General features: G+C 45.9%; 1 protein-coding gene across 1 annotated transcript in view; it reads right to left on the bottom strand.

Annotated features, from left to right (window-relative positions):
• Window positions 1-21619, bottom strand: part of Tecpr2 (tectonin beta-propeller repeat containing 2) — a 67065-nt gene that overhangs the window by 33757 nt on the left and 11689 nt on the right. Inside the window, exons 4-9 of the mRNA XM_048362402.1 lie at window positions 15830-15958; window positions 14862-14993; window positions 12826-12983; window positions 5808-6120; window positions 2996-3128; window positions 1330-1659 (exon numbers count right to left, since the gene is read on the bottom strand). Of these exons, the coding sequence (XP_048218359.1) occupies window positions 1330-1659; window positions 2996-3128; window positions 5808-6120; window positions 12826-12983; window positions 14862-14993; window positions 15830-15958 (1195 nt within the window). The remainder of the gene's footprint in view (window positions 1-1329; window positions 1660-2995; window positions 3129-5807; window positions 6121-12825; window positions 12984-14861; window positions 14994-15829; window positions 15959-21619) is intronic.

Genomic DNA, 21619 nt, shown 5'->3' with positions numbered 1-21619 from the left:
ATATTCACCTACTGATTCTGAGACACTCAGGAAATGCTAAGGAAGTGGAATGGAACAAAAGGGCATATTCGGCTGGGTCAGGGCCAATATTTTTTAATTATTAGAATTCTTAGACATGCATGCCTAGCAACTGCAAGGCCCTGAGTTCATTCCTCAAGACTGTTAAAAAAAAATGGCTGGGAATATGGCCTAATGGCAAGAGTGCCTGCCTCCTACACATGAATCTCTCGGTTCAATTCCCCAGTACCACATATATGGAAAACGGCCAGAGGGGGCGCTGTGGTCCAGGTGGCAGAGTGCTGGCCTTGAGCGGGAAGAAGCCAGGGACAGTGCTCAGGCCCTGAGTCCAAGGCCAAGGACTGGCCAAAAAAAAACCCAAAGACTGTTAAAAAATGTTTAGGAATCTGATACTCAATTTCCTTTAATACCACAGTAGCTAGAGAACAGAGTAAAAAATTCAAATGTCAACACAAAAATGTCCCATCTGTACACCAATGTAAGTCTTATCTCATGACTTTCCAAATCCATGTTTATGGACTCTCTGGTCTAGTAAATAGCATACATGCCTAAGGCAACATTCTTAATTAAAAAGACAAATGACTACAAAAGCATACTTGTAAAACTATTTGGTGTAAACCAACTGAACAACTCATAGGAGGAGAGGGAAAAGGGGGAAAGGGGAATGAGGGAGGAGGTAACAAACAGTACAAGAAATGTATCCAATGCCTAACGTATGAAGCTATAACCTCTGTGTACATCACTTTGACAATAAATAAGAAAATTTAAAAAAATAGAAACTAGGAAAAATAAATAAATAAAAAGAATGAGGGCTGGGAATGTGGCTTAGTGGTAGAGTGCTTGCCTAGCATGCAGGAAGCCCTGGCTTCAGTTCCTCAGTACCGCATAAACAGAAAAAGCTGGAAGTGGCTCAGTTGCTCAAGAGATAGAGGGCTAGCCTTGAGCAAAAGCTCAGGGACAGTTCCCAGGCTCCAAGTTCAAGCCCCAGGACTGGCAACAAAAAGAATGGACTCAGACTACAAGGAGGGCATGATAGACAGATGAAATGTTCTGCAATCATTCCAATCTTACAGAGGGGCTTTGTGTGTGTCTGTGTATTCTTCATTAGTTTGGAGACACTTTTTACAGTGAAATTCCTCTGGGAGGAATGTGTTCATTTTCTAAAGGCCTCTACTTTTCCCCGAGTGGGTAAGTGGCCATTCAATGAGAAGCAGGTGTCCTACCCGAGCACACGTGTATGTCTATCTCCAAAGGGCCTAGGCAAGCTACACAAGCCACACGAGCCAGCGGATACTCAGCCATGGAGACTACCTGTCCTTCTCTTCTTTTTCTTCTTCACTTTGATAGGTTTCACAACAAGTTCCTGGTCAAAATCTTCTGAGCTGATGACACTGAACCTCTGGGAGGAGGGCTGGCTGCCTTTGCCCAGCTCGGGGCCTGGCTGAAGGCCAGGTGGCAGCAGCCCTGAACCGCTGTCTGTGGAGTTGAGTGAACTGCTCCTGCTCCGGGGCTCACTGACCACAGAGCTTGCCAAAGAAGAACCTCGGAGTCTTGTCTCAGACACTGCAGTTCCCAGTGGCTTCTCCAGACGCTGCATGTGTGCTTGTTCTGAACATCGTGACATCTCCAGACCATCTCTCACTGAGGAAGAAGAAGAGTTCACATTCACTACCGATTATCCCAGGGAAAGTCAGCGTGTGCTTATCCAGGCTGCTAGTCCTAAATAGCAAACAGCACAGAAGACCCAAGGCTCCCACCTGATAAGGAAATGAGAAATTCTAAATTTTACAGAAACAAAATTCAACTACACAGAGATTTAAGTGGTTTTCATTTTCTAGGAAGCTCATATATCAAAATCCATAAAATAGTTCTCATAAATACCACTAGATAGGAATACCCCCTAGGCATAAAATTCTTGAGAAAGGAGAGATGTCTGTATAAAAAGGGTTTCATTATGCTTCATGCTTACATTATTACTTCAAAATGCCTCATGGGCTTGTTTGGAGGTGGCAGTTAAGGACTGCAGTCCTCCTCCGAGGGAGACAGTCAACCTCCAAGAGCATGGGAGAAGAAGGGACATCCGCCTAGCCAGCCAGATCAGCTGCATCAACCCGGCCCTCAACAAATGATGTGACACATCTCAGCCACATTGCCCTCCTGTACTCAAAGGGCATGCGAAAACTACATGCGTACTAGGAGCTTCAAGGAGGAAAGATAACTTTCTACTAGAACAAACTCAAGATGGGGTTAAGAAAGCTGGTATCAATGCAAGCAGATTGCAAAGTGATGGAACACAAGTCTCCATACTCAGTCCTTGTGATGTGCTTATGTCTTTGTCCCTTCCTCATAGTGGTTCTTAATTGTTGTTGTTGTTTTTTACCAGTCCCGGGGCTTGGACTCAAGGCCTGAGCACTGTCCCTGGCTTCTTTTTGCTCAAGGCTAGCACTCTACCTCTTGAGCCACAGTACCACTTCTGGCTTTTTCTGTGTATGTGGTGCTGGGGAATTGAGCCCAAGACTTCATGCATGCTAGGGAAGCACCCTACCACTAAGCCACATTCCCAGCTGCCCAGAAAACAGAAAAACTATGCATGGTGGTGCACACCTGTAATTCCAGCACTCTGGAAGCTAAAGCAGAGAATGGTGAACCATCCACCCAGGGCTATACAATAATATGTGCCTATGTGAATTACAGAACAAAAGTCGAAAGAATCAAGATCCCACAAGGATTGACCAATGAGAGTTTCAGATGTTCTGAAGACTTATGCAAATCTGCCATTGGAGCATTCACCCATGTACTGTCTTAGTCCCTTTCACACAGGGAAACAGCCCTAATTGTGAGATGCCTGACATAACCCTTCAGGCGGGTAAAGCCTGAGTTGTAAAGCCTCCAAATGCCCCTGGCTAGTTTTCCCTTATAAATGGCAGTGTCCATGCCCCAGTACCTCGCACACAGAGCTCTTCAGATGGACACAAACCTATCGATGCTAGTCCTTCAGGCCTGCTCGAAATTCTTATAATGTTCCTGTCTCCCTTTAAGAAAAAGATTTCATTTTCTGTGCAGGAAACAGATACAATATCACCGGATCCTTCCAAACCAGCAATTGTAGCCTGTTAAGATAAACAAAGAAATAAAAGCATGAAACCAGGCAATAGTAACAGTTGAAAGTATTAAGAAACTTATGTAAGACTGCAAATAAATCAGATGGCAGCTGGACTTTGTTACAACTTTCTGAAATTGCTTCAGAAATTGACACATCTATAGTCAGGCGTTATCTGGCAGATGTGACCTAGAGTTGCACAAGGTGTCAGGAAGCTGAGTGACAGGCTCTACTGTCCAGCAGAGCCTCTCCCACCTCTCAGCTACTCTATGCTCTGAGGCCTCCATATGCCATGGAGTGCAAACTTCCTGGCAGGGCAGGAAGGGGCCTCAGCCTGTTACCCCTGGCTCCACCATACCTTACATGCACAGAATGTGCCAGTCCAAACCCCAGCCTCCCTCCTCTGTGCTTGGGCTCTGTCCAGACGCCTTTCCTATCCTGGGGGAGTTCCAAGTTCATCAGGAAGAAGTCCCTGACAAACTCCTCCTTGACAATGCGCAGGGTCCCCGCGAGTCCCCAGCACTATGTGGCACGTCTCCCTTGTGCTGGACGTCAGTGCCCCGGGTCATGTGCTCTCCTGCAGGGGAGACTAGGGTGCCTGCAGCTCATGGTTTCTGAACAATATGAAAGGGGAGGGAAGAGGCCTCCACCTGACAAATAGCAGCATACAAGACGTCTCACACTGACCCAATTGTTGTTTTCCAGCCAATAGTGTAAACAAGAGACCAGTTCACTGTAGAAGATAGAGCCAAGTTCTCTGTTAATGTTCAGATAACCAGGCAAATGGTTAGAACAAAACAGTAGTTTCTGAAGGCTGCCAATCATGGTGCCCTGAGGTACAGGCTCGGATAGCAGCTGGCAGTATCTGTTCAGACAGCCGGTTACAGATCTCCCTGCCTATGGAATGAAGTTACTACATCTATTGGGGAAGCACTGGGGAAGTACTCAGATGAAAAGGACTTGATGCTACCTACCACTTGGCAAGTGCAAAGGATCCTGGAAAAGAGAAAAAGTTCTCCATCAATAGGGAAAGAGTATAAAAAATATCTTTTGAAATAGCCCTCACTAAAAGAATGAACACAGGCTTCACATGTACCAAACCAGTAGTACAGACATGGCTGATAATTGTAGTTGAGGAGGTTTCAGTGAAGATCATAAACTTGTTTTCTGATGATAGGTATGACATAAAAACCTTTGGTCGGGCTGGGAATGTGACTTGGCAGTAGAGGGCTTGCCTAGCACGCATGAGGCCCTGGGTTCAATTCCTCAGCAGCACATAAGCAGAAAAAGCCAGAAGTGGCGCTGTGGCTCAAGTGGCAGAGTGCTAGCCTTGAGCAAAAAGGAGCCAGGGACAGTGCTCAGGCCCTAAGCCCCAGGACTGGCAAAAAAAAAGCAACCTTTACTTTCTGTAGTGAGGCTATGCCACAGGCTTCCAGAACCTACATGGAGGAAACTAAGCAGTATGGGCCTGGTCTGGATTTGGGGGGAGTGAGACAAGACAAAGGCTCTGAAATTGAAGAGGTTTAAGGCTCAGAATGTCTCCAAAGGTGACCTTCAAGATTTAAGAAATTGTTTTGTCATGACTTACTAATGATGATAAAAAGTTGCCCAAGACGTATCATTAAGTTTAAAGAAGAAAATGTAGAAAAGAACCAAAATAATGTAGCTTTATCTACCTGGGCCTGCGATGGTTATTCTAGGAGTTACTGTTTCTGCCACAATTCATTGTCATTGACTGTGCTCAAAGTAATTTGGCAGCCAGAAAATACATAGGTCCAGGAGACAGGGGTGGAGCTCAACATGCACGAGGTTCCCCGAGTACAATCCCCAGTACAGCACCCTAACCCCCAAAAGAGAAAAACATGACCCAAACAGACTACAAAGAATGCACATCGAGGCTGGGGATATGGCCTAGTGGCAAGAGTGCTTGCCTCGTATACATGAGGCCCTGGGTTCGATTCCCCAACACCACATATACAGAAAATGGCCAGAAGTGGCGCTGTGGCTCAAGTGGCAGAGTGCTAGCCTTGAGCAAGAAGAAACCAGGGACAGTGCTCAGGCCCTGAGTCCAAGGCCCAGGACTGGCCAAAAAAAAAGAATGTACATCATTTTTGCTCAAATATAAAAAAAAAACCAAACAGAAAAAAACCCACCTAATTCCTTAGCAAAGCTAGGATTATGACTATCAAAAGCACTTTATTTATTTAGTGTATTTATTCATTCTTTGGTGGTACTGGGATTCGAACTCAGAGCCTTGTACTAGTTTACTAGGCAGATTCTGCTACTCGATCCATGCCCTTAGCCCATTAACTTTAGCTATCTTTTTTGATAGGGTCTCAAGTTTTTTGCCTCAGGACAGCCTCCAACTGGGACCTTCCTACCTGTCTCCACTATAGCTAGAATCACAGGTGTGTATCATGCCCAGCCTGCTGGCTGAGATGGAATCTGTTTGCCTAGACTGGTCTGAGATTTCTATCCTCCTCATCTCTGCCTCCCAGTAGCTCTATTATGGGCTTGAGCCACTATGCTCAACAAAAGTAGATACTTCTCAAATCTACAAAAATTTCTAAACCTTCATTTGATTTCTTTGGATCAAAGGAAAATAGAAATCACTGGTATTGATACTTCTCTCACCATTCTGAGAGCCCAGGGGCAGAACATGCTCTTGCCTTCTGATCCCTTCATGTACCTGGTTGACGGTGTCCAGAAGATAGATACTGTACTCATTCCAACTCAACACCCAGCCTTCTCGAAAGAAACATGAGACGAGCCCCAGGTGTTTCTCAGGTGAGCCGCAACTCCCACTGTCGGAGGATTCCAGCCTCGGGTAGAGCTCAAAAGGTGTGATTCCTCCAGCAAAGACATCCTTTAAGATAAATGTGGCTTGGACAGTGCCATAGACATCAGCCTTCCACAGGCGGAGTCCAGGCCGGGACGCATACAAGGTTAGATCACTTTGCTTACACAGCCCTGGTATAAAACAAGCACCAAATTTCCCAGTACTAAAATTGGGAGAAAAAGAAGAGAAAAAACAAAAAAAAAACAAAAACAGGCATGAACTGATTTAAAGTGATATCACTGTTAATCCCTGATACTAACTATAATAATTTATGGGCTAAGCAAGGCCTGATTTCAAACTCCAGTACCATCAAATAAATATAAATTAAGTTTTGGCAAACACCAAACAATTATTTTCCACCTCTCCTAATGTTTACACCCACCCCAACCCCCCACCTTTACCTCATGCCCCTGCTCCCATCTTCAAAGTGGCTGCACCCTGAGCACACACCCCGGTTCCCTGGGAAATCACTCAGTGAGTACCTGCCATGGTTCACCTGTGCACAGAATTTGTTATTCCTCTAACCCTCACAACTCCATTACGCAGGGTTGTTGTTTTTTTTAATTTCTGAATTTTTTTTTGGGGGGGGGGAGGAAGCAGTCCTGGGTCTTGGAGTCCTCTGGGCCTAGACACTGTTTCTGAGCTTTTGTGCTCAAGGCTGGTGCTCTACTACTTGAGCCATAGCTCCACTTCAGCTTTTTGCTCATTAACTGGAAATAAGAGTTTCACAGCCTTTTCTTGCCAAGACTGGCTTCAAACCATGATCCTCAGATCTCAGCCTCCTAAGTAGCTAGGATTACAGGCGTGAGCCACTGGCATCCAGCAATGAAGCAGTTATTACATTCCAGTTTTACAGAAGAGGAAACTGAGGCAAGAAGGTGACAAGGCCAGGGCTGTCCCTGCAATCTCTGCTCCGAAATTCAGTCCCTTCCAACCTCTGATGGCCATAATCACTCCAACTTCCTCAACGAACAAGCTAATAGCCACTCATCTATGCTGTTAATCATTCAGAATGCCCCAACCCAATCCAGAACATCTCAGTAACTTCCAGTCCCCAGGCTCAATATTGCTTTCTTTTAAAATCATGAAATTTCTGACATATGCAGGAGAATATGTATAATAAAAGTTATGAAGTCTAGTGGACTACCCACCCAGAAACCCATCTTCCAACTCAGGAACAGTCACTGCACCACAGATCCACTCAGTGCTCTGGCCTCCTGTCCCCCACTGTTCTGGCTGTGATTACTAAACTGAACTATGTCATATTTCCTTGCCTTTCCTGATTCATTTATTCACATATTCTATGTTCCTAAATTCTAAATAATTTAGTCTCTCATTTTTATTTAAAAAATGATATGACGCCATTTGGATACTTTGGCAAACCTTTTTTCATTTAACATTAAGTTTCCAAAAATTATCCTTGATAAAAAGAAGCTATAGCCAGGAACCAGTGGCTCATGCCTGTAATCCTAGCTGCTTAAGAGATCTAAGGATCATGGGTAAATGCTATCTTGGGCAGGAAAAGTCTGTGAGACTCTCATCTCCAACTAGCTACAAAATGCCAGAAGTAGGCCAGGAGTTTGGCCTACTGGTAGAGTGCCTTGCCTAGAATGCACGATGCCCTTCGAATCCTTGGTACCACAAATACAGAAAAAAGCTGGAAATGGCGCTGTGGCTCAAGTAGTAGAGTGCTAGTCTTGAGCAAAAAAAAAAGCTCAAAGACAGTGCCCAGGGCCTGAGTTCAAGCCCCATGACCGACAAAAAAAAAAAAAAGCCAGAAGTAGAGCTGTGGCTCAAGAGGCAGAGCGCTGCTTTGAGCAAAAGAGCTCAGGGACGGTGCCCAGATTCTGAGTTCAAGCTACAGTACAAGGACAAAAAAAAAGCTGTAGCACTCATTTACTCTTCTGTCTGTTCCAGTATTGGGGCTTGAACTCAGGGCCTGTGCTCACTCAGGCTTTTTGATCATAATTGGCCTTCTATCACTTGATTCCTAACTCTAGTTCTGGCTTTTTGCTGGTTAGTTGGAGACTCCTGACTCTAGCTGGGCTGGTTGAATCAAGAGCTCAGGTCTCAGACTGCTGAGTAGCTAGGAGTACAGGTGTGATCCACCAGCATCTCACTGCACTTTTGTTTTGTTTTTTGCCAGTCTTAAGCCATGAACTCAGGGCCTGAGCACTGTCCCTGGCCTCTTTGCTCAAGGCTACCACTCTTAACACTTGAGCCACAGCACCATTTCCAGCTTTTTCTATATATGTGGTGCTGGGGAATCGAACCCAAGGCTTCATGTATATGAGGCCACACTCTTGCCACTAGGCCATATTTCCAGCCCCTGCACTTTTGTTTTTGCACTTTTATTTTGATTGTTCTATAGTCCACAATTTATTCACTCTTGTTATGGGTACCTGAGTTATTAATTCTTTCACTTCTTCATGCATGGGCCTAAGAATTTGTCAAGAGTACAACTACTGGATTGTTGAGTAAGATTACGTGCAAATTTAAAAGACAACTGCATTAGATTCATGTCTGTAATCCTAGCTACTTGACATCAGGCGAACTATGGTTCAAAGCCAATCCAGGCAAAAAGTTTTTGAGATGCCCCCACCTTAATAACTGGGTGGCTCACGCTTTTTATCCTATGTTTAGAAGGCAAAAAACAGCAAGATCACAGTCTAGACCAACCCAAGCAAAAACTGGAAAGGCTATTGGAATAGTAACAAAAAGCAAAAGACTTAGAGGCTCAAGTAGTACAGCACCTAACTAGCAAAGAGGCCCTGAGTTCAAACCTCAGTACTGTCAAAAAGACAATTGTGGTTGGGCGCTGATGATTCACACCTGTAAACGTAGCTACTCAGGAGGTTGAGATCTGAGAATCCTGGTCTGAAGCCAGCCCTAGCAGGAAAGTCTGTGAGACTCTTATCTCCAGTCAACCACCAGAAAACTGAAGTGGAACTATGGCTCAAAATGGTAACTAGCCTTGAGCAAAAGAGCTCAGGGACTGTGCCCAGGCCCTGAGTTCAGGCAGGCCCCATGGTCAAAAAAAAAGACAATCACAAACTTTCTTCCTTGAGTTGATACCAGTCTCTACTCTCCAGCAACCTTCTAACTGCTTCACATCTTTGTCAATACAGAGACTTCTACTTTAAGATTTTTTTTTTTTTTGCCAGTCCTGACAGTGCTTGAGCCCTGTCCCTGGCTTCTTTTTGCTCAAGGCGAGCACTCTACTACTTGAGCCACAGCGCCATTTCTGGCCTTTTCTATGTGTATGCTGAGGAATCGAACCCAGGGCTTCATGTATGTGAGGCAAGCACTCTAACATCAGGCCATATTCCCAGCCCTTCCACTTTAAATTTAAGCATTTCTGCTCACTCCTAAACTTTATTATTCTCTAAAATATTTCTCAAGTTGTAGACAGTAGATAAAGACCTGGGCTCCATGTCCACACTGACATGTAAGAAATGCGAGGTGTATGCAGTTACTTCGCCTTCCCGGATCCTGCTTGCTACAGTGTAGAAGAATAAACAGCTCTGTCACTGAGGCTGAAGACTAAATGGAAAGTTTCCACAAAGCACCACCAGCAGGGCTGTGACACTCCAGGTCCTTGCATAGAAGCTCCTCTATTCCCATGGATTCCTCCTGAGGAATTCTCATTCCTCCTGAGGGCATTCTCATCATTTACCATCCCTCGAAGAGCTGCCCAACCCCATTGCCCCTAAGGCCCACCTCCCAGAGCCTCGAAGGTAGTTATTTGGGATGGGTGGGGTCTCTACATATTAATGTCTCACTAGGCCTCTTGGTGCTTGGGTAACTAAATCTGAGGAGGATATCATATATCAACTCTAGCTCTGGAATAAAGCTCAAGAGACTAGCCAAGAATGTTCTGGTAGCAAAGAGCTTTCCTGCCCTTAGTGGGTTTGTTCTGGAGAAATCTTCTAGGCAGAGGTGCCCAGAGAGTTCCAGCAAGGCAAACCATTGCTCCTCCTGCCTTTCCCATCAAGTGAGCCCCACCCCTTCCTCTGGTCCACCCTGGAGCCCCAGAGTGTACCACCAAAGCCACCATACCTGTCCCTTTTTGCGACTGCCCACCATGCTGGAATAAGGCAGCCCCTGGAAAGGAACTTTCAGCTTTCATCTCTAGCTAAGTCCTCTGCCGTGTGCTCCAGACCTGTGCATGGACACCTTCCTGATGCTCCCACACGGTTACCTCAGCATCAGGACTTCTAAAACCCAACTCCCCACGTCCACACCTCACACCTCCCATCTTCTCTTCTTGTGAACAGCCTTCCCACACCCCCATCTGTCTAGCTGCTTTAGCCAAGAAAACATGCCCAGTTGCTTTAGCCAAGAAAACAGGAACCTTGTTTCACTCTTTCCCTCCCTGGCACACTACATCCAATCCATTATCCAGCCTTGCCCTAATCCTTACCTCCCCACCTGCCCTTCAGTCTTCATGGCACTGACCCCAGAACAGCCTCTTCCTGGCCCTTCCTGTGGTCTCCAGCCATTATCCACACAGAATGAGGGTGATCTGGGAAACACACCTGTTTGTCTCCTGCCTAGGCTTCCACGATGCCTAGGGTCCATCAGGGTAACAGCAACCACTCCACTAGCTCATTTTATTCCAGTGCCCTAACATACCCACTTTTCTGCCATCCTGGGCACTTCTGGTTCTTTGGATATCCAAGCCATGGCCCAATGGGGTGCCTTGGCATCTGCTGTTCTCTGAGCCTGGCATGCCCTCCCGCCAGCTCTCCCCATTTTAGGCTTCAGCTCAACGTCATTGAAAAGGAGGCTTTCCCCAGCCATTCTATCCACAAGCTGCCAGCCTCACTCTGTAGCTTCTGTAACACCTCAGCTGGATTGCTTCCATCATAGCATGTACTGTAGTCTCTAGTCACACTGTGCCGCCTGGACATCTCTGCCACGGGACAGGTCCTTCCTGGACTAAGGCCTGTTGTTCTTGCCCTCTCTTATTGCTACTGGACATACCACAGTCATTCCCTAACATCTGCTGAATGAAACACTGCTCCCAAGGACAGGCATGGCCACTGCCCTTTGTTACTACCATCGAAGGCAGCCTATGGCAGAGAAACAGCCCTTCAGCTTATTCTGCACTACCTCTATTGCTCCAGGCGTCTTCCCTCTAAGAAAGGAGACACATTCAATTATTTCTGTATCCTGGCTGTCCCTGGCAGAGTAGACTTTTAGTCATTACTGCTAAAAGGCCTGACAACATAATGCCCATGAGTGGTTCATCATCAAAACTGCCTAGGTCTCCACACAGCTGGAGGCCAGGTCGGAGAGGCAGCTGGGGACAGGATCTACACAAAAACTAACCAGCTCTGTGTGTGTGTGTGTGCGCCAGCGCGCGCGCTGGTCCTGAGGCTTGAACTCAGAGCCTGGGCACTATCCCTGAGCCTCTTTTTGCACTGGATTAGAGCTCTCCCACTTCAGCCACAGCTCCACTTCTGGCTTTTTGGTAATTTACTGGAGGTAAGTCTCATGTGCTTTCCTGCCCAGGTTGGCTTCAAACTGCAATCTTCAGATCTCAGCCTCCTAAGTAGCTAGGATTACAGGCATGAGCATAGGTGCCAACACTAATTGCTTTTAACTCTCTTTAGATGCTATCTTCCCTGAGACACAGGAAAGTACCAGCCAATGAGCCAGGACCTAATGCCAGCCTGATGAGAAGAGTGCTGCAGAGAAAGTCAGAATTCAGCTCTGTGGAACCTCTAAAACCAGGCTGCAAACCCCACTCAGGTACCCAGGGCCAACGGAAATTCATGAAAAGGTCAGATTGTTGGTATCTGGTGGAATTAAATGGAAGGTAAAGGGGAGGCATGAGAGGATCTTTTGAGAGCTAAAGATCCACAGTGCAAAAGAGAATAGACTTCTACTGTGCTTCTGCAAAGCAGGGTACAGAAGAGTGGCCTGTGAGTGTGCCCACAGAAGCCGCTGCCCTTGTCTGACCTCACCCAAGCCTTCCAGCTGTCACCGATGGCACCACCAGTCCCCGAGACCCTCACACGCCTACCAGTCTCCCTCCTCTCCACAGAGTCTGCCTCAAACCATGTCCTATGGTTTGGCCTACTGCCAACCTGCCTGGTTCCCCGCAGGCAGTAGTGCCCCTTTACTGAGAGAAAGAAAGAGGGACATATATGTAAGCTCCTTCCACTCCCACCAGCCAGCTGACAACCAGCCTGTGCCAGTGTCCCTGTCCCCCATGCCCATCTGGCTCCTTCTCCCTCCTTCTCACCAACTCAACTGCCCTGCTCCCCCTTCCCTCACTCATCCCACACGACCTGGCTGCAGAGTACGTGAGGCTGGGACGAGGATGGTGAATGCAGGTCACACATGCACTCACTCCACCTGCCCTCATGCACCTGACAGGTATGGTGGAGGAGAGCTCAGCAGCTGGTCATCAAAGGGGAGATACTCTCTTAGACAGGACCTTCCCCGTCCTGGCTACTGCCACTCAGCGTGCAGCGCCATACTTGCTCCTGGGAGGACAACTGTCAGCCAGAATCCGGGGCTCACATTGCTCTGCTACCTGGCCATGACAAGGCTGCCATGGTACAAAGCACGAGGGCAGCTGTGGCAGGAGGCGCTCCATAACCAAGTCCCTGGGTCTGCGCCGGCCACCCCAGAGCTGGACACAGCACACCCCACACTGAGGCTGAGTACTCCCCCGCAGGTCCCTCAACTCCTTAATCAGAGCATCCCATGAGGTGCCTAAGCAAGCATAGGCCACCAGGAGCCCCAGGACAGAGCGGGTGGGTCCACATCCAGCACATAAAAAACTCTAGAATTCAGAGCCACTTCTGTGTCAAGGCCCTGACACTGAGCGCAAACAAGTGTTCATGAAACATACCTTTTTCTTGGTTGAGTTCCAATCTGCTTGACAGACTTTTCCTCTGTGTAGAAGAGTAGACTTCTCTGCAAGGTAGAGATGAGCAATACCTTCTGGCTATAATCCAGCTGCACAATGGAGGACGGCTCTTCTAACACCAAGTGTGAGTTGCAGATGCCCTGTGAGAATCCAGTGAGAGATCAGGTCAATGTTGTGTAGTGCAACACTTGCCTAGCAAGCCGGCCTTGAGGTCAAACTCTAGTACTGCCAAAAAAATGTATGTTTTAATTTCCTCAGATTCAGTGTCAACCTACTGCAATGGAATCTGGAAAAGTCTTTACTGATAATAGTAAACGTTAACGTCTATCTCATGCCACATCACTTGGAAAGAAAAATTTAAGCCAAGTGTGATGGGGGACACCTGTAATCTCAGGAAGCAGAAACAAATGAACTGTAGTTTGAGGTCAGCCTGGGAAATGGAGCAAGACCCTATCAAAAAAGAAGCTGAGAGCCAGGTGCTGGTGGCTCACACATGTAATCCTAGCTACTACGCAGGAGGCTGAGATCTGAGGATCATAGTTCAAAGCCAGCCTGGGCTGAAAAATCCCTTTGAGACTCTTTTTGTTTCGTTTTGTTTTTGTTGCCAGTCCTGGGGCGTGGACTCAGGGCCTGAGCACTGTCCCTGGCTTCTTTTTGCTCAAGGCTAGCACTCTGCCTCTTGAGCCACAGCACCACTTCCGGCTTTTTTCTATATATGTGGTGCTGAGGAATTGAACCCAGGGCTTCATGTATACGAGGAGAGCACTTTACCACTAAGCCATATTCCCAGCCCGCCTTTGAGACTCTTATCTCCAGTTAACCACCAGGAAACCAGAAGTGGTGCTGTGGCTCAAGTGGTAGAGTGCAAGCCTTGAGCGGAAGAACTTAGGGATAGTGCCCAGGCCCTGAGTTCAAGCCCCTTGACTGACAACAGCAAAAAAAAAAAAAAAAAAAAATCCTTGAGGGCAGAGCTCTTTGCTGTTGCTGAACCTTCCCCTCCTCTACCACTTCTTGTCACAGGTCATCTTGCACAGGCCAGGTATGTCTGGAAATAGGGTCTCCATCACTGAACACACTAACCTTACCTGCAGGTAGGACTGGAAAATGCTTTGTATCACTTCTAACCCTCCTAGGAAACAGGAGGAAAATGCCTTCTCCTAAGTAGTTAGCCCATGAGAACAGAAGGATGAAAACCAGGAATGATTCCCCACAAGTATGTGCCAAGTGGTGGAAAAGTTCAACACATTTGCCCTGACTTAAGCATCACACAATAAATACAAGTACTGAGTCATCACATGGTATCTCATAAAAATGGCTGATTTTCCTGTCAGTTAAAAATAATAAAGAAGTGCCGGGCACTGGTGACATACCTATAATCCTACCTACTCAGGAGGCTGAGATCTGAGGACCATGGTTTGAAGTCAGCCTGGGCATGAATAGTTGGGGAGACTCTTATCTCCAGTCAACCACAAAAAGCCAGAAATGAAGCTGTGGTTCAAGTGGTAGAGTGCCACCCTTGAGCAAAAGAGCTTAAGGACAGTGTACAGGCCCGAGTTCAAGCCCTAGTGTAAGCATGGGAAATAATAATACTGAAGAAGTGAATGTTCCAGCAGGCTAATTCTTCAGTCACAGAAGTGCCTTATAAAATATTGAAAAAGCCCATGAAAAAAAGTGTTAAAAATAACTATTGAGGGGCTAGGAATATGGCCTAGTGGCAAGAGAGCTTGCCTTATACACATGAGGCCCTGGGTTCGATTCCCCAGCACCACATATGTAGAAAATGGCCAGAAGTGGCACTGTAGCTCCAGTGGTAGAGTGCTAACCTTGAGCAAAAGGAAGCCAGGAACAGTGCTTAGGCCCTGAGTCCAAGGCCCAGGACTGGCAAAAAAAAACAAAAACAAAAAACTATTGATATTATAAAGGGGCTACAGTCAGGTATATAGTCATCTAGCTAAAATGGAATTTGAATATATTTCTAACATTAAAAATAGTCAACAATATTTCTGAAAATAATTTACCTGGTCTAGGTCCAGAGAAGAATAGATGATTTTCCCTTTGTCATCTCCTGAGAATAACTTCATTCCGTTGGGGCTCCAAGCCAGAGCCGTAATGCTATGCTTGTGAAAACCAGTGACATCAAATCTCCGAAGCTATGAATAAACAATAAAAACACACAAGGAAGGGGATTATGCAGTAACTGGGACTATGTGGACATCAATTATTTATGGAGAGCTAGTGTTCCATACAGAACGCTGTACAGGGCTATGCTTGTCTGTTCACACTGAAAACTGAGAGAAGTGGGGCAAAATGGTGCACTTTTTTTTTTTGTCAATTGTGGGGCTTGAACTATTCAGCTCAAGGCTAGCCCTCTACCACTTGAGCCCCAGTGCCAACTTTGGTTTTCTGGTGGTTAATTATCAATTAAGAATCTCATAGACTTTCCTGCCGGGGTTGTCTTTGAACCTTGATCCTCAGATCTTAGCCTCCTAAGTAGAAGGATTGTAGGTGTGAGCCACTGGCGCTCAGCAGTGGTACTCTCTTAGAATCCTCGCACTCAAGAGGCCAATGCAGGAAGACCAGGAGTCCAGACTGGGCCACACAGCAAGATCCTGTCTCAAACAACAAACGCAAGTACCTTTTGGAAAAAATAGCTATTTGAACAATAGCTAAAGAAGAAAGTGCTAAGAGTGTGGCCCAAGCAGAAGCGTGCCTACCTAGTAAGGGCAAGGCCCTAATTTCAAACCTCAGTACCACCAAAACAATAAAGCAACAAGAACAAACCTCACAAGAACACAGCAGAGGGTATTAAGCAAACTTGAAGACATTCCTGTGTGCTTTATGCCATGCAGGAACAGAAATGTCACCTAGTTATGAACAGCACGGTATTCTAAGAATAAGTTTTCTAGAGAGATGAGGATTTTTCATTTTTAAAATCCATGAGGAATTTGCCAAGAAGTGGAGAAATATGAATGGTATGAGTACCCACTTGTTTATTTCTCCCTGGCAAGGAAGACACCAGTTGAAAAATTGCCACCCTCCCTGAGGCAGTGCCCGCTGCCACCAGGTCATCAAAGCAGCTCAGCAGCTTCACCACGGTGATAGACTCCGTCTTCCCCTGAAAGAGGCAATGTGGAGAACAAAGAGATCTGTAAGCAGACAGCATTTAAAGCATACAGCAAGGAAGGCAGAACCAAAAGAGGCCAGGGATTTATTTGGCTGCAGCCCATATGTTCCTGTTGGAAATGTATGCAAGCTAGAAAGACATGTAAACATCTTAAAATCTTATTTTCCTGTCTGGATCCCTGTCCCTACTTTTTCTTATATTAAAATAAACAGAAGTAGCCAGGCGCTGATGGTTTGTGGCTGTAATCCTAGTTACTCAGAAGATTTGAGGAGCATGGGTCAAACCAGTCCAGGCAGAAAAATCCATGAGACTCTCTCTCTCTCTCTCTTTTTTTTTTTTTTTTTTTTTGGCCAGTCCTGGGGCTTGGACTCAGGACCTGAGCACTGTCTCTGGCTTCTTTCTAGCACTCTACCTCTAGAGCCACAGTGCCAATTCTGGCTTTTCCTGTTTATATTGTGCTGAGGAACTGAACCCAGGGCTTCATGCATGCTAGGCAAGCACTCTACCACAAAGCCACATTCCCATTCCATAACTACTTGTTCCCCACCCCTCCCTCACCCCCAACAGTACTAAGGTTTGAATTCAGGGCCTTGCAATCTCTCAGCGTGCTTGCTCAACTAACACTCTACTACTTGAGCTATGCCTTTGGCCTGGCTTCACGCAGTTGAGATCTCTGAACTTCTTGGATACTTGTATTTGTGCCTTTTGTGCTATTTCTTCAGTTACTTTCTCTCATTCCCTTCTCTAACTCCCACAAGTCAGTCTTCTTGATGCTATCCCACAGGTCCCTGAGATTCTATCAGTTTTTCTTCAAACTTTTTCTTTTGATCAATTTTTCTCTTTAAATTCACAGACTTCTTGTCTGCTTCTATCTGCCCTGAAGGCATCTAATGTGGGCTGAGGGCACAACTCAAGTGTTAGCTACCCTGCCTAGCAAAGTTAAGAGCCAGAATTCAAACCTCAGTTCTATACAAAAAAAAAAAAAAAAAAAAGAGGGCTGGGAATGTGGCTTAGTGGTAGAGTGCTTGCCTAGCATGCATGAAGCCCTGGCTTCGGTTCCTCAGCACCACATAAAGAGAAAAGGCTGAAAGTAGTACTGTGGCTCAAGTGGTAGAGTGCTAGCCTTGAGCAAAAGAAGCTCAGGGACAGTGCCCAGGACCTGAGTTCAGGCCCCAGGACTAGCAAAGAAAAGAAAAAGTAGATTTGACCTGGGTGCTGATGACTCAAGCCTATAAAACTACTATAAAAGCTACTCAGGAAGCTGAGATCTGAGGACTACATTCTCAAAACCAGCCTGGGCAAGAAAGTCTGTAAGACACTTAATCCAATTAACCACCAGAAAACTCAAAGTACAGCTATGGCTCAAAGTGACACAGGGTTAGCCTTGAGCAAAAAAGTTCAGGGGCAGTGACTAGGCCCTCAGTTCAAACCTCAGGACCAGCGAAAAGAAAAACAAAAACAGAAAAAAAGAAAAAGCAGATTTGAAGGCTTCTAGTAAAATTTTAAAATTGTAATACTTTTCGGCATAGGATATTTTTGGTTTAAGTTTTCTTTTTTTTTCCAGTCCTGGGGTTTGAATTCAGGGCCTGAGCACTGTCCCTGGTTTCTTTGTGCTCAAGGCTAGCACTCTACCACTTGAGCCACAGGTCCGCTTCCATTTTTTTGCTGGCTAATTGGAGGTAAGACTCTCAAAGACTTTCCTACCCTGGCTGGCTTCAAACTGCAACTCTCAGATCTCACCCACCTGAGTAGCTAAGGATCACAGGTGTGAGCCACGGGGAGTTGGTTTGATGGTAGTTTTGTTGGTTTACTGATTCCCTTTGAATGGAATATCATACACTCATGTTTCTTGGTAGGCCTTGCAAATTTTTTGCTATTGTTGGAACCATTTGGATATGCTAATATGATCATTTAGAAAATCAGACTCTGCACAACTGCTTTGACTTTGCTAAGATATGTTATTCTAAATTCTGACACAGTGATTTATATACCCCCCATACTCTCAATAGCAAGTGAGATGCTGTAGCTGTGCAAACTGAAGCAGGCCACAGCCCTGGCTCTCTGAAAGCTGAGCTGCAGCAATGAGGCATGCACAGGAAAAGCCGCCCACAGCAAGAGGAGGTGGTGATGACAGAGCTAACTTTCATCTGGGACTCTGCAGCTTCCAGGGCATTTTCAACAACTATAAATACATCCACTGTCACATTGTCATACAGTTAAGATGTTTGGACCTTAAGCTATAAGATGGAGGAGCGGGATCTTCCTAGTGTTATCAGTCAAATGTTTCTGATATACATGATAAGGAGCAAGATACTAAAAGTTGCAATAGTTTAGACTATCATTGGCTAGTAATGGACTAATTAATTATTGCAATCAATAGTTAGTAAGGAACTAGTCTAAGGCCAGGTGTTTCTGGCTCATAACTATAATCCTACCTACTCAGAAGGCTGAGATCTTAGGATCACAGTTTGAAGCCAATCCAGGCATAAAATCCATGAGACTTTTACCTCCAACTAAGGGGGTGGATAAAAGCCAGAAGGGGAGGTATTGCTCAAGTGTTAAAGCACCAACCTCAAGAAAAAAAGCCAAGTAAGAAAGAGCACAATAAGCTGGGAATATGGCCTAGTAGCAAGAGTGCTCGCCTCATATACATGAAGCCCTGGATTCGATTCCTCAGCACCACATATAGAGAAAACGGCCAGAGGTGGCGCTGTGGCTCAAGTGGCGGAGTGCTAGCCTTGAGCAAAAAGAAGCCAGGGACAGTGTTCAAGGCCCTGAGTTCAAGGCCCAGGACTGGCCAAAAAAAGAAAAAAGAAAGAGAAAGAAAGAGCACAATACCCCAAGTTCAAGCCCCAGTACCCACACCAAAAAATACCCCACATTTTAAAAAGGCAATCTCTTTTTCTTTCCTTCATGGAGGTCCTAGGGCTTGAACTCAGGGCCTAGGTGCTGTCCCTAAACTTTTGTGCTTAGGCTAGCACTCAACCACTTGAGCTACAGCTCCAATTCTGACTTTTTACTGGTTTGTTGGAGATAAGAGTCTCTTGGACTTTGATTCCCAGGATGGTTTTGAACTGTTATCCTCAGATGTTAGCCTCCTATTCAACTAAGATAAAAGGCGTGAGCCACCAGTGCCCAACTATTACATACATGGCTGGTTACAGCACATGAACAGCCTAGAGAGTTACAAAATAAGCATCTGTAGAAAGCCATCTAGCTTGGGAAAGGGATTAACAGCACCTTTGAGGCTCCACATGCCTCTTCCTGACTACACAGCCCTACTGAAAAATCACATTCTTCATGTCAGGATTAAATATTCTTTGCTTTTATTATTATAGCTTTACCACATGTACATGCATATCTTTTCTTTTTGTTTTCTTTTCTCTTCTTTTCCTTTAGTTCCAAGACTGGGACTCAAACTTGAACTTGATACCTGCTGTTTTTACTCATTGGCTAGTGCTCTACCAATTGAGCCACACCTCCAACCCCTGCAACATGTTCTTGCTTAAGCACATGAAAGGTCTGGCCCTCAACTATCCTGACCCACATACTCCATGATTTTAAGTGTCCTGCTATTCATCAATGAAGCCCAGAGAAGAGGATTTATGTCCACAAAAAGTAGGTTGACACTGAAGCCAAAAAGCCAATTTGTTATTCTACCATGAATTACTGGTCATAAAAACCAGAACACAGGCTGGGAATGTAGCTTTAGTGGTAGAGTGCTGGCCTAGCATGCATGAAGCCCTGGGGTGGTTCCTCAGTACCACATACACAGAAAAACCCCCGTAGTGGTGCTGTAGCTCAGGTGGTAGAGTGCAAGCCTTGAGCAAAAGATGCTCAGGGACAGTGCCCAAGTGCTGAGTTCAAGGCCTAGGACTAGCCAACACACACACACACACACACACACACACACACACACACACACACACACACACACACACACACACACCCCAAAACATCAAAAACAGAACACAAGGGGCTAGGAAGGTGGCTTAGTGGTAGAGGGCTTGTCTAGCAAGCACAAAGCCCTGGGTTTGATTCCTCAACACCACATAAACAGAAAAGGCTGGAAGTGGTGCTGTGGCTCAAGTGGTAGAGTGCTAACTAGCCTTGAGCAAAAGGAAGCCAGGGACAGTGCTCAGGCCCTGAGCCCAAGCCCCAGGGCTGGCATTAAAGAGAGAGAGAGAGAGAGAGAGAAAGCTCCAGAACGCTCAAGAGGTCTGGCCTATATATTCTTCCCTCATTTACCATTCAACATAGGAAGCAAGGCCAGCCCAGAAGCCAGGAGAGGAGACAAGAGGTCCCTGTGCACAGACCTGGCACAGCGCACTTGCAGGGCCGCCCCGCTGCTCAGGAGGTCCGTCCTGGTGGTAGTCTTCCCATGTGACACACAGACTCTCCTCCTCTTCCTCTGCTCCACTCTCTTCTCTGATATGGGGGCAATTCTGTCTTAGCCTGGCCGGGAGACAAGCTTCTACCCTATCAGGTAGGTGACTTTGCCCATCTCACCTATTGTGTTTACCTTTCCTGCTTCCTTCATTTCCAACTCCCTAGAGGAATGTGCTGTTGCCCTCCTGATAACAAAACTTCATCAAGCAGAAATTCAATAATCAAATATTTTGATTAAAAAAAAAAAGTCTTTTTGTGTGTGTGTTCCAGTACTGGGACTTACACTCAAGACTTGGGCACTGTCCCTAAGCCTTTCTGTTCAAGGCTGGAGCTCTACTTCTGGAGCCACATTCACTTCTGTGAGTTAGGGATGGGGACTGATGGGTAGAGTGTCATGGATTTCCTGCCCAGATTGGCTTTGAACGTTGCACTTCAGATCTCAGCCTTCTGAGTGGCCAGGATTATGGGAGTCAACTAAAAAGTCTTTTGATTTGAAAGGTGCCAGGACTGGTTTTGTAGACAAACGCCTTGGCATCAGCCTTGGGCACCTCATCAGGCCACTTTTCCTTTATAACCAGGAAGAAAAGTATCAGGACAATGTGCTTTTTGTGAGTGCACTGGTGAGAACCATGAAGTCCGGCAAAGCTTTCTTCATGAGTTTCTCTTGGAAGGACAAAGCTTAATCTTCAGCAAACTGCTAGTATTCCAAGTAACTAGTAGATTTGAATTATCTGTAAAGACTAAATAAGAATTCGTAGGTTTTACTAATTTTCTTCTTTACCAAAAGAGAAGTTTGAATATTTACACAACCTGATAATGAACTCAACATTATACAAAGGCATCTACTCTCCTGACATAGTTTTCCTAACTCCACAGCAAAATGGAGTCAAGAACGAAGGCCAGAGTTGAAGGAAGGCGCCAGGCCTGGGGCCCACACACTAGAGGATCTAAATGAGGGGAGTAGAACACGCCAGCCAGCACAAGTCTTAGCAGTAAAGCGGCAATGTCAGAGTCCTTCCCTTCTCCTCCTCATATTCCCCCTCCCTTTTCCTTCCTTTCAGTGTAAGGGGTTAAGCCCAGTAAGGCAAGCGCTCCACTGCTGAGCTGAGCCTCAGCCTCTACATAAAATGAGCCTGCAGTCCAGTTCTACTTTTCCACTGATGTTCATATCCAACTATCCCATGACATTTATTGGGAAACAATCGGGAGGTTACCTCCCCAGGAAAAGCCAAGGGAAGGCATTAGGCAATTGCACCTTTGGCT

The sequence above is a fragment of the Perognathus longimembris genome, chromosome 14, assembly GCF_023159225.1.
Source record: "Perognathus longimembris pacificus isolate PPM17 chromosome 14, ASM2315922v1, whole genome shotgun sequence".
NCBI classification, from domain to species: Eukaryota; Metazoa; Chordata; class Mammalia; order Rodentia; family Heteromyidae; genus Perognathus; species Perognathus longimembris.
This window is presented reverse-complemented; position numbering and strand designations above follow the sequence as displayed.